The sequence below is a fragment of the Schistocerca gregaria genome, chromosome 8 (genome assembly GCF_023897955.1).
Source record: "Schistocerca gregaria isolate iqSchGreg1 chromosome 8, iqSchGreg1.2, whole genome shotgun sequence".
Lineage (NCBI taxonomy): Eukaryota > Metazoa > Arthropoda > Insecta > Orthoptera > Acrididae > Schistocerca > Schistocerca gregaria.
In genome coordinates, this window is record NC_064927.1 from 326193285 (window position 1) to 326205948 (window position 12664).

General features: G+C 40.6%; 1 protein-coding gene across 1 annotated transcript in view; it reads right to left on the reverse strand.

The window, feature by feature from the left end:
* Window positions 1-2714: 2714 nt before the first annotated feature.
* The window catches only part of LOC126284660 (odorant receptor Or2-like), a 49056-nt gene continuing 39106 nt past the window's right edge, over window positions 2715-12664 (reverse strand). Inside the window, exons 4-5 of the mRNA XM_049983764.1 lie at window positions 4900-5055; window positions 2715-2771 (exon numbers count right to left, since the gene is read on the reverse strand). Of these exons, the coding sequence (XP_049839721.1) occupies window positions 2715-2771; window positions 4900-5055 (213 nt within the window). The remainder of the gene's footprint in view (window positions 2772-4899; window positions 5056-12664) is intronic.

Genomic DNA, 12664 nt, shown 5'->3' on the forward strand with positions numbered 1-12664 from the left:
ACTGTTTCATCAATATATTGTTTATGTGTATGCGAAAACTGAAAGACTTTTGTTAAAGGGCTGTAGCCAACCAGATACTATGGTAAACTCTCGTCATTCTGAGAACAGGAAAAATAAGAAACGTGTGCCAACTGACACTGGAAATCGTTGTTTTCACTAAACTAATATGCCTTTTTAAGTGCTGAAACGATTTCAGTCAGTCAATAATCAGTAAATAAAGGTCTACATATATTTATATTTTTTATATATGGTGTAGGGTATTCTCTTTGTCAAGTTATGGTAAAATGTTAGTAAGTTTTGGCTTTCAGCATATTCAGTCTCACATGTGGAAGAACACTATTACGAAATACCACCAGGCCCTCATGCAACATTTGCAAACAACAAAGCAAAGTTTAAGAACACACACACACACACACACACACACACACACACACACAAACACTTCTAATAAATAATGCTGAAAAGAGAAGCAGTTCAAATGTCCATCCGGATTCCAAGGTTCTGGTTGTTCTCTACTCACTTAAGAGTAGGTCTCTTTTCAGTACCATTATCACCTGATGAAATAATATGTTCGAGAAAAGTATTTTAAGATGCAAAGAAAAATACTTAATGTTTGGACTGTTTTGCCAACACATATGAGGGTGCTATCTTTGATGTAACTCCGCTTGTTTTACTTATTACAAAACTCTATTATTGTTATTACGTTATATGCAGGGGCTGAGTAAGCGTCTGGTGTCATTAATGCTGGGATGGTACGAGACAGTATATAAAATAACTATAACTGACACTATGAGAAGGTAGTTTCATTCAGAGAAGGGAATTGCATCCAATTTGTTGAATAGTTCGTCGGAGAATGCAGAAAATATTTTGTAAAACGAATAAACAATGATCAGAAATCTGTGTAATGTTCCTCATGGAAATGTATGGTTGAGGCTTTGTGTCATCTAGCGGGGTGTAAAAATACTTCATAATCTTGATTTCATGTCGGGGATAACCGGCACATGTTGTTCAAAACACGTAAATCCGAAAGTGCAAATCGATAATTTTGGAATAATTACTACAAACTCATATTATCATTCATATGGGAATTACATAATGTAATGTATTTAATATCAAATTGCGGCATTAAGGAATGACCTTTTCTACAGATTTCCCATAGCCATAGGTGTACACATCATATTTAAATAGTTGTTAGAATTATCTAGTTTCATATTTTAACTGCAAAATAGAGAATCTGCATTGGAAATGTTCATGGTGGTTTTTTGTATTTCTACTGCTGTGTCCTGAGGTGATAATATTTGCAAATAAACAGAAAACAAGCGCTATGAGATAATAATAGCTTAATGCTGATGAACACACATCATGTAGATAGCGAAGCATACCACTTAAAATGAGAAACGTATCCAGTGTAAGACATATAGTACAATGAACAGCAAGGAGCAGCAAATAAAATTAACGTAATGTGAAAATGGAGACACAGAATAGGAGAGAAAGTCAATCAGAGACTGAATACAGTCAATAGGCCAAAGTCAAACACCAACATCATAAAATATTTGTGTGTTTCAGACGATATTTATGGAGTATATTGTTTACAGTCGTGTCGAACAAGGAAGTGAGAGTGCTTTGAAAGCAAATGATTGGACACTGAAATGTCATTTTTAGATTTAAAAATGGACTCCAGATGCAAAGAACATATTGAGCAGAATAATCGATTTACATGATAGTGGTAGCAAAGATAATACACTGGATGTAAGTCAGGTATGTTAACTAACTTTCTATATTAAATATACTTTTTTAACCAACTGGCATAAATTAAAAGTCAGTTCTCCACCTTTTAACACTGAATATTCTGTTATCAGCTGTCATGTTGCTTGCGAAATATTATGATATATAAATCTTCTCCACCTTTTTAGTTCATTACCTCTAGGCACTCGACGGTATGTCCTGTCCATCTCTCGTGAGATATCAGTAGCACAATGTTGTTTTATACCGCCTATTTACATTTTTATTGCACTATTAAATCATCTGTACTCAGTAAAAACAATTTTATACTGCATGAAACTTCTCAAGAAAGAACAACATAGTGTAACATACTATCCGTACTCTGCTTCAAAACACACTTACCCACACTTTGATATTACAGTGTTCAGTACGGTGGTATATAAGACTTAAGCATTCATTTGCCTTTACGATAGACATTAACTCATTCGGAAAGGAATAGCTTCGTTTGATTTGCAGTATTTGTTTTTGGTGAAGGTACATCGTAGACCAACAAATTAAAACGTTTTTGAAATATTGATAATTCTGAAAATAATACATTATTAGTTGGAATCTCTTCATTCCATTTGATGTTCAATATCGTAAACTATTATTTATTTGTCTCAACTATGTAGCCTGTGCAGTTACTTAAAATTTGTAAGCTGTCTAGATTTGTATTTCAGAATTAAAAAAAAAAAACTTGATATAAATATAAAAGGTTATTATTTTGAACTACATAGCTGATAATATGCTCTGACAGCATTCACAGCAGAGTAATATGATTAAAAAGGACATTGCTTATTATGTCACAGAATAAAATTTAATTAAAATATTATTGGTTGCAAATGGGTGTGTGTATTTGATAAATAAAGAAGTAGACGATTTTGTCGTATGTATTATGCCCGTTCCTTCTTCTTCAGCTACATCATACGTGCTGGCTCTTGTCGTTGACGCCTCTAGCGATTGTACATTTGACTCAGCAATGCGTAGTATGAGTAAGAGGCATTTACCAACTGCAAAAAAAATTCGTTAATGTGAACATCACAAACAATAATGTGCACAGATAAAATTATTATTTTCTAATCCTATTCCGCTGTCTACACATTTCTAATTGAACATACATCTGTTTGAAATATACGTATGAATTACAGTAGTTCGTAGATGAAGTACTTAAACTAACTGTGATTTCGGTTGTTCAGCAATCCTAAATGAGCTCCATAAATGTATCTTGAGTCTGACTTAGTTACGAGGTAACTTCAAACAGCAAGTTACAGTTGATGTCTAAGGTTAAGACCATTGCACAGCAACTGTGGAACATTGTCAGAAGAGAGCATACCTTCCTGGTTTCCTGCAGTAACAGCACTGCTGTGGTGTGGACAACAGAAGCATCATAATTTTAGAATGAAATGGCGGGGCAACTCGGGTCGTACTCCAAAGTTGAAGTGTGCGGGACACTACTATTTTTGTGGACAAAACGTCTAAATTGCACATAGGAATTCTGGCTGTATAGTAACAAAATGAAATTTAGTGTTCAGTGAACTATTCAAAAGATATTACTTGGCCTACCATAATATTGTGTAACTTTATCTCTGATGGCTCTTCACTGTTATTTATGTATTCCATGGATCATTTGAACTATTCTTTCATTGATGCGTCCAGAACGAGTTAGTTTAGATTACATGCATGAGAAATAGGGTTCAAAAAATAATGATAGATGAATGAAAGACATGTCATGTGATATGGAAGCCCTTGGAATTGAATACGCAACCGCTTCTTGTTGTTAAAATACGGTAAAAAATTAACTGATATTATCTAATTTTCGTCATTACATCTTAACATTCATTTTGCTTGCTGTTATTGGTCACAGATAGAGAGAATATGTGTAACGTGGTTACCTGCCAGACTACAGAGCCGAAGGGTTCGAGCTCCTGTTCGCCAGTTCTTAGGCGTCATCACTTCACTCACTTCTGCCTGTGTTCATCAGTGAGGAAAACGACGACCTGCACTGTTGTTCGGAATCCGTGCATACCCCAAGTCCCACTGCGACTAACTGCGTAGATCAATTTTAAGGTCGGATGAAAGCAAGACCTGAGTCAAGTGTACGCAGCATACCGAATTGTCTCCACTCAATGCTCACCATGATTCTGCCAGGTGGTCGATGTGTAGCTTATGAGCTCCTCATGCTCCAGCATTTCCTTTTAACACAGTCCATCCTCGCACAATCTGAATAGGGACAATGGATGCTTTCTGAGGCGCAATCTTCAGTGCTTAAGAGAGCACTTTGTCAAGCCACTGATCCTTGCTGCTTACACCAGAGGCAGTGCAGACAATACTGGCCAAGTTACGCCTACCGAGCGAGGTGGCGCAGTGGTTAGACACTGGACTCGCATTCGAGAGGACGACGGTTCAATCCCGCGTCCGGCCATCCTGATTTAGGTTTTCCGTGATTTCACTAAATCATTCCAGGCAAATGCTGGGATGGTTCCTCTGAAAGGACACGGCTGACTTCCTTCCCCATCCTTCCCTAATCCGATGAGACCGATGACCTCACTGTCTGGTCTCCTTCCCCAAACAACCCAAGTTACGCCTATATGCTGCGACCTCGTAGAGTGCTGCGCACGTGCTTCCACATACGTGCTTCCACAGCTGCAGCGACCGAGAAGGGTGCAAACGCGCGATGTCAAATCATTTCAGTGAGGCTAGCACCTTGCCGTACGCCGATACTGTTGGTTACCGTGAATAGTGACCGTGTATTGGGGACCAACATATGCTTCTTTGTTAATAGTGTTTTATTACAATCTTTGGGTGAAGCAAGCCATCAGTCATCGAGCCACGACTCATCCATCTCCGAAGCATTACTGTCAGGTCTGATCCTGACGTCTACAACACAATACAGTCAGCTAACTTACTGACCGGTTACCGGGCTGGGTTGCCGGATGATTACAATAGTGACTCAATTCTATCGAGCTGTCTTTAGGAGACTGTTGGCATGGTCACCTGAGGATGTTCAACTGAGCGCAGTCGGTCATAACGGTTTAAAATTTTAAAAATACTACCCGAGGTGACTTCTGATTTATATTAGCGTGGATTATCTTGCGTTAGCCATTATTATTGACTCAGTTGAGACAATAGCATACCAACCGTGAGGAACGCTTCCTTGTCGATGGGGTAGAGGTGTCCGGCGGTGAGAACCAGCGGCTTCTGTGAGCGACTGATAATGATCCTCAGAGCGCGCTTGAAACGCTCACTAGCGTCCACCCAAGAGCAGCTGTATATTGCTGCCGAGACCGCCTCTGCCTGTTGAAAACCGTAAGCATTACTGCGTGGATGTTTTATCAATTTTGTTATTTTATATTTGGCTTAAAGTACGTTTGTGAGAAGTGTACTCAAGTGACAAAAATAGTAAGTAGAACATGTAACATTGGTCGTGGAGTCGCGTACAAGAGGACAGAGCATTGCCGGAGCTGTCATTTGTACTCAGCTGATTCATGTGAAAAAGTTTCCCAAGTGAGTGTGGCTCCACGACAACAGTTAACAGTCTTTAAACGCAGAATGGTAGTCGGAGCTAAAAGCATGGGCTATTCCATTTCTGAAACTATTACTTGATAGAGAAACACATCCTTTGTAGAGGCAGGCGACCGTTCAGATTTGACACAACTTTATATTATAAAATGGTCTTAATGGAACCGTTCTTTACTAAGCGTTACACGTTTCAAAATACTATCATCATACTGGAGCTGTGAAGTAAAACGTACAAGAAAAATAGTGACAGAAAATATGTACATAAGTGTGCGTTAAAGTATTCTAATATAGAGAAATTTCAGTTAGTATGTATTTACATTAAAAGCAAACTTTATTACAAACTTCAAGAAAGTGAGCACATAGAGGGAAGCAATATAAATCTCATCTCTTTTAGCGATATTTGACAGTGGAGTTGTCTATTCCAATAGAACCAGAGTTAAACTAAGTGTGGTGGTGTGGTGATTAAGCTATCAAAGAGGTAAATGATGGCCTTTCATACTGCATCCAATAACATCGCTAGAAAGGATGGCAATGCAATAGGCGGCGTCCGATTGTCCCACCTAGAATCAGCAGGAGGAACTTTATGATAAGTGAGGCCAGAAAGTAAATTTTCAAAAGGCTGAATACCTACGCATTGGACAAATGTAGAAAGCACATTGGTAAATGGACAGCATATACGGATATGTAAAGAATTTAAATGTTTGAGGAGTATCCTAAGAAGACCGAAAAATAATCAGAGAATGCAGCAACAAGTAGTTTATGCGAAAACAGCTACCCAGGAACTATACCCTGTGTTATCGTCTTATAAGATGGATTGGAAAGTAAAGAAGATGCGCTACAGAACTATTGTGAAACTTATAATGATCCACAGATGCGCGTGTTATGAGAAAAGAGGAAAAATAAAAAGATATTGAGAGTTGGAGAAATGAACTGTCTTAAAAGGTTCTATAGAGTGCCTCCGTTTGGACCAGTGCTCTAGGAGTAGCGTTTTTCATTAGCAATCAAACCGTCCTCGGACCCCTGTTGTAAACTCGCCATCGCTTAAGTTTTGATTAATCAGCTGGGCGGCCAAAGACACCATAATTCTGCCAGGGTCCTTGTCAAAGAGAGCTGAGGAGCGGGCAGAGGTTCAGGGCACTATCTTATCCTTTGGGTAGGAAACTGCCCCTAAAGGAGGAACAATCAGCAACCATCAACGCCATGAGGATGCAGAAGGCAACGGAAACCACTGCCTTAAAGTTACACAACTTGTCTCCACAGGGCATGTAGCTTGTAATTGAAAATGTGTTAACATGATCTCTTTGTGGGCAAAAGGTTCCAGAGAAAATATACTCCCCCAATCGGATGTCCTGCAGGTGAATGCCAAGGAGAGGTACCACGAGAAAACGACTGAATAATCAACGAAAGGATAAAGCTCTATAAATCGGGGCCTGGAGTGACAGAACCTTGAATGGTAGGGAAGGTAGAAAATCTTAAAAAGGGGAATTCTAAGACTACACCATGGTGTAGTGAAGTGAAATGGAAAGAAGAGAAGGATTTCTGGTCAGATAAATATAGGGTAATATCAACAACAGGAGGAGATGGTATAACGGGAATAGGATTCTTTATGAATAGGAAAGTAGGGCAAAGGGTGTGTTACAATGAACAGTTCAGAGATAAAGTTGTTCTCACCAGAATCGAAGCAAACCCACACCAACAACGATAGACCAGGTATACATGCAGACGTTGCAAGCTGAAGATGAAGAGACACAGAAAGTATATGAGGATATTGAAAGGGTATACACTACGTAAACGGAGATGAAAATCTAATAGTCATGGGCGACTGGAATGTAAATAGAGAGGAAGGAGCAGAATAAAAGATTACTGCAGAACATGGGCTTTGGATGTGGAATGAAAAGAAGAAAGACTAATTGAGTTCTGTATTAAATTTCAGTTAGTAATAGTGAATACTGTGTTCGAGAACCAAAAGCGGAAGAGGTTTGCGTGGAAAAGATAAGGTCATATGTGAAATTTTCGCTTAGAATACGTCTTGTACAAACAGAGATACCGAACTCAGATACTGCATTGTAAGGCGTACCCAGGAGTAGATTCAGATCACAATGTAGTAGGGATGAAGAGTAGACAAGTTTAAGAGATTAGTCAGGAAGAATAAATAGGCAAAAAAGTGGGGTACGTAAGTAGTAAGGAATGACGAGATAAGCTTGAAGTTCTCTGAGGCTATAGATACAGCAATAAGGAATAGCTCACTAGGCAGTAGAGTTGAAGAGAAATTACAGATGTTCCAAGGGAAAATATAGGTACAAAGAAGGCGAAGAAACCATGGGTAACAGAAGAAATACTTCCGCTGATCGATTAAGGAAGGAAGTACAAAAATGTTAAGTAAAATTCAGAAATACAGAAATACAAGTTGCTGCGCAATGAAATAAATAGGAAGTGCAGGGATGCTAAGAGGAAAGTACTTAATGAAAAATGTGAAGAAATTGAGAAAGGAATGATTGTTGAAAGAACTGACGTAGCATTTACGAAAGTCAAAACAACTTCAAGTGAAATTAAAAGCAAATTTGGTAACATAAAGGTTGCCGCTAGAGAGGAGAGAGCTGACAAATGGAAACAGTGCACTGAAGGCCTCTGAGAGAAGTATGATTTGTCTTATGTGATAGAACAAGAAACAGGAGTCGATTTAGAAAGGGTATCCAGCATTATAATCAGGATTTTAATGTGCTTTGGATGACATACGACTAAATAAGGCAGAAGGGATAAATAACATTCCATCAAAATTTCTAAAATCATTGTGGGAAACTGGCAACAAACGAATATGCATGCTAGTGTGAAGAATGTATGACTCTGGTGACACATCATGTCACTTTTGGCAAAATTTCATCAACACAATTCCGATAACTGCAAGAGCTGACACATGCGAGTATTATTGCATTATCAGCTTAACAGCTCATGCATCCAAGTTGCTGATAAGAATAACACTCATAAGAATGGAAAAGAAAATTGACAATGTGTCAGATGACGATGAGTTCGGTATTAAGAAAGTAAAGGCACCAGAGAGGAAATTATGACGTGGCAGTTAATAATGGAAGGAAGACTAAAGAAAAATCATGTCACGCTCATAGAATTTGTCGACCTGGAAAAGGCATTCGACTACGTAAAACGGTGCAAGATATTTGAAATCTGAGAAAAATAGGTATTAGCTATAGGGAGTGACGGGTAACATACAATTTGTACAAGAGCCAAGGGGGAATAATAAGGTTGGACAACGATGGACGAAGTGCTCTGACTGAAAAGGGTGTAAGACAGGTATGTAGTCTTTCGTACCTACTGTTCAATCTGTACATCGAGGAAGCAATGATGGAAGTCACAGAAAGATTCAGCAGGGGGATTAAAATTGAAGGTGAAAAGATGTCAGTGACACGAGTCGCTGATGACATTGCTATCCTCAGTGAAAGTGAAGAAGAATTACATAGTCTGCTGAGTGGAATGAGTAGCAAAAAAAAAAAAAAAAAAAAAAAAAAAAAAAAAAAAAAAAAAAAAAAGGCTTTGAGCACTATGGGACTTACCTTCTGAGGTCACCAGTCAACTACAACTTAGAACTACTTAAACGTAACTAACCTAAGGACATCACACACATCCATGCCCGAGGCAGCATTCGAACCTGCGACCGTAGCGATCGCGCGGTTCGAAAACTTTACATGAGGACTGATGATCACGATGTAGATGAAATTAAGGAATACTACCACCTATGTAGGAAAATAAACAATGGAGGACAGAGCAAAGAATACATCAAAAGCGGACGAGCACTGGAAAAATGGACATTCCAGACCAAGAGAAGTCTTCTAGTATAAAACATAGACCTTAATTTGAAGCAAAGTATTGTATAGTAGTGAAACATGGACTGTGGGATAACCAGAACAAAAGATAATCAAAGCATTTCAGATGTGGTGCTTCAACGAGCGCTGAAGTTTGACTAGTAAGGTGAGATATACACTCCTGGAAATGGAAAAAAGAACACATTGACACCGGTGTGTCAGACCCACCATACTTGCTCCGGACACTGTGAGAGGGCTATACAAGCAATGATCACATGCACGGCACAGCGGACACACCAGGAACCGCGGTGTTGGCCGCCGAATGGCGCTAGCTGCGCAGCATTTGTGCACCGCCGCCGTCAGTGTCAGCCAGTTTGCCGTGGCATACGGAGCTCCTTCGCAGTCTTTAACACTGGTAGCATGCCGCGACAGCGTGGACGTGAACCGTATGTGCAGTTGACGGACTTTGAGCGAGGGCGTATAGCGGGCATGCGGGAGGCCGGGTGGACGTACCGCCGAATTGCTCAACACGTGGGGTGTGAGGTCTCCACAGTACATCGATGTTGTCGCCAGTGGTCGGCGGAAGGTGCACGTGCCCGTCGACCTGGGACCGGACCGCAGCGACGCACGGATGCACGCCAAGACCGTAGGATCCTACGCAGTGCCGTAGGGGACCGCACCGCAACTTCCCAGCAAATTATGGACACTGTTGCTCCTGGGGTATCGGCGAGGACCATTCGCAACCGTCTCCATAAAGCTGGGCTACGGTCCCGCACACCGTTAGGCCGTCTTCCGCTCACGCCCCAACATCGTGCAGCCCGCCTCCAGTGGTGTTGCGACAGGCGTGAATGGAGGGACGAATGGAGACGTGTCGTCTTCAGCGATGAGAGTCGCTTCTGCCTTGGTGCCAATGATGGTCGTATGCGTGTTTGGCGCCGTGCAGGTGGGCGCCACAATCAGGACTGCATACGACCGAGGCACACAGGGCCGACACCCGGCATCATGGTGTGGGGAGCGATCTCCTACACTGGCCGTACACCTCTGGTGATCGTCGAGGGGACACTGAATAGTGCACGGTACATCCAAACCGTCATCGAACCCATCATTCTACCATTCCTAGACCGGCAAGGGAACTTGCTGTTCCAACAGGACAATGCACGTCCGCATGTATCACGTGCCACCCAACGTGTTCTAGAAGGTGTAAGTCAACTACCCTGGCCAGCAAGATCTCCGGATCTGTCCCCCATTGAGCATATGGACTGGATGAAGCGTCGTCTCACGCGGTCTGCACGTCCAGCACGAACGCTGGTCCAACTGAGGTGCCAGGTGGAAATGACATGGCAAGCCGTTCCACAGGACTACATCCAGCATCTCTACGATCGTCTCCATGGGAGAATATCAGCCTGCATTGCTGCGAAAGTTGGATATACACTGTACTAGTGCCGACATTGTGCATGCTCTGTTGCCTGTGTCTATGTGCCTGTGGTTCTGTCAGTGTGATCATGTGATGTATCTGACCCCAGGAATGTGTCAATAAAGTTTCCCCTTCCTGGGACAATGAATTCACGGTGTTCTTATTTCAATTTCCAGGTGTGTATATGGAGTTTCTGCGTAAATTTATAAAGAAATAAATATATGGAAATCACTGAAAAGAAAAAGGAACAGGACGACAGTACATCTGTTAAGACATCACACAATAACATCAGTAGTACCCGAGAGAGCTGTAGAGAGCAAAAACGGTAGCAGAAGACAGAGACTGGAATACATCCAGAAAAAAAGAGATCACGTGACAAACAGTACTATTAGGGAAATGATCGAGACTCAAGGGAACATGACAGGTCGAACAGAAGAACGGGTTTCACATGTTGAAACACAACACACTGGCGGACGACAATGACCAAAGAAAACTTTGATGTTCCATTCTTAGAGGAGAAAGTAAAGACGAAGACCGAATGTTAGATGGAGTAAATGGGGCCAAGAAAAAAGGGGAATGGTAAAATTGCGAGCAAGCGTTAGAAGATAAAATCAGATGACGGCAGATATGAGGGATTCAGCGACAGTTATAGGAACACCACAAAAAGAAGTAATTATTTCTCACTTACTGGAATATACCGAAAAACATGTAATTCACTCATGTAAGCGGCACGCTTGCAGTGGCCTTATTACACCAGGTTTTTGGTGTAGTTCTTCTCTCTGGAGCCATTACGAAATTAGATTAGGGATACAAAAATACTGAATGAAAAGCAACATGATGCGTCACTGGTTTGTTTAGTGTGTTTTAGTGTGTCGAAGTAATGTCCAACAAACTGATTGCATTGGGAGAAAGATGAAGATTGCGGAGAGGATTACTCGCGATCCAAAATGAGTGAAAGAAACATACTGTATACTTCAGCCTAAATCTATTGTAATGTTTGCTTCGCGAAAATTTCGGAAATTTGACCTCTTGTAGTGGTGTACCGACTGCATTTCTCCCCATGTGCCTTAGGCACGCTGTTTCACATATGTGCGTTTCTGTTCGGTTGGGTTGGTTTTTGGTTATTTTTTGGTCGCTTTTAACAAGTGTGAAATGGTGCTTCACTTTCTATTCCATACCTAATGGTAACTGTAGGTATGGGATGCTCCTTCGTCACGAACAGGTTATATCAGGTTTGCATATGCTGCGAACTCGCGTTCAGGGAAAAGAAAGTGATCAAGGCATTCCGGTTCAGTTTTTAACGTGATAGTGCCTGGATCCCTTAAATAACTATCTTTATTACTATTTTTGGAAAGTTGTTGCAGAAATTTTTCTGATGAAATGAGCCGTTTATTACATGATCATGTGAATCCCTAGATTTATGCAGTGCTATCCGATCCAGTGCTGTCGGACACAACATGTGAGAAATATAGGTACGTGAGACGCAGAAAGCATGGAAAGACTTTTGTTTTGAAATTTTTAACGTCTTCGATGACTATGGGCTCACTAAAAATTGGAATGTGGTAGGTATCGAAAAATTCATTTTTGTCTAATAGGTGACGTGGTGCATTAGTTGGTCCTTAACAAGAGAAACAGAACTGACGTTCAATAAATCGGAGAGTGGAATGTTAGATCCCTTAATCGGGCAGATAGGTTAGAAAGTTTAGAAAAGGAAATGGATATAATGGGAATTGGTGAAGTTAAAAGTACAAAATCAATTAGGAATAGTGTAGGAGTACGTTTAATAATGAGTACAAAAATACGAACGCGAATAAGCTGATACGAACAGCACAGTGAACGTATTATTGTAGCCAAGACAAATACGAAGCCCACATCCACCACAGAAGTACAGATTTATATGCCAACTATCTCCGCTGATTAGAATGAGACTGACGAAATCTATGACGATATAAATGAAATTATTCAGACACTTAAAGCAGCCGAAAATTTAATAGTCGTAGGGTTCTGGAATTCCATAGTAGGAAATGGAAGAAAAGGAAAAGTAGTAGCCGAATATGGACTGGGGGAAAGGAATGAAAGAGGAAGCCGCCTGATAGAATTTTGCACCGAGCATAATTTAATCATAGCTGACACTTGGTATGGAGTCATGATAATA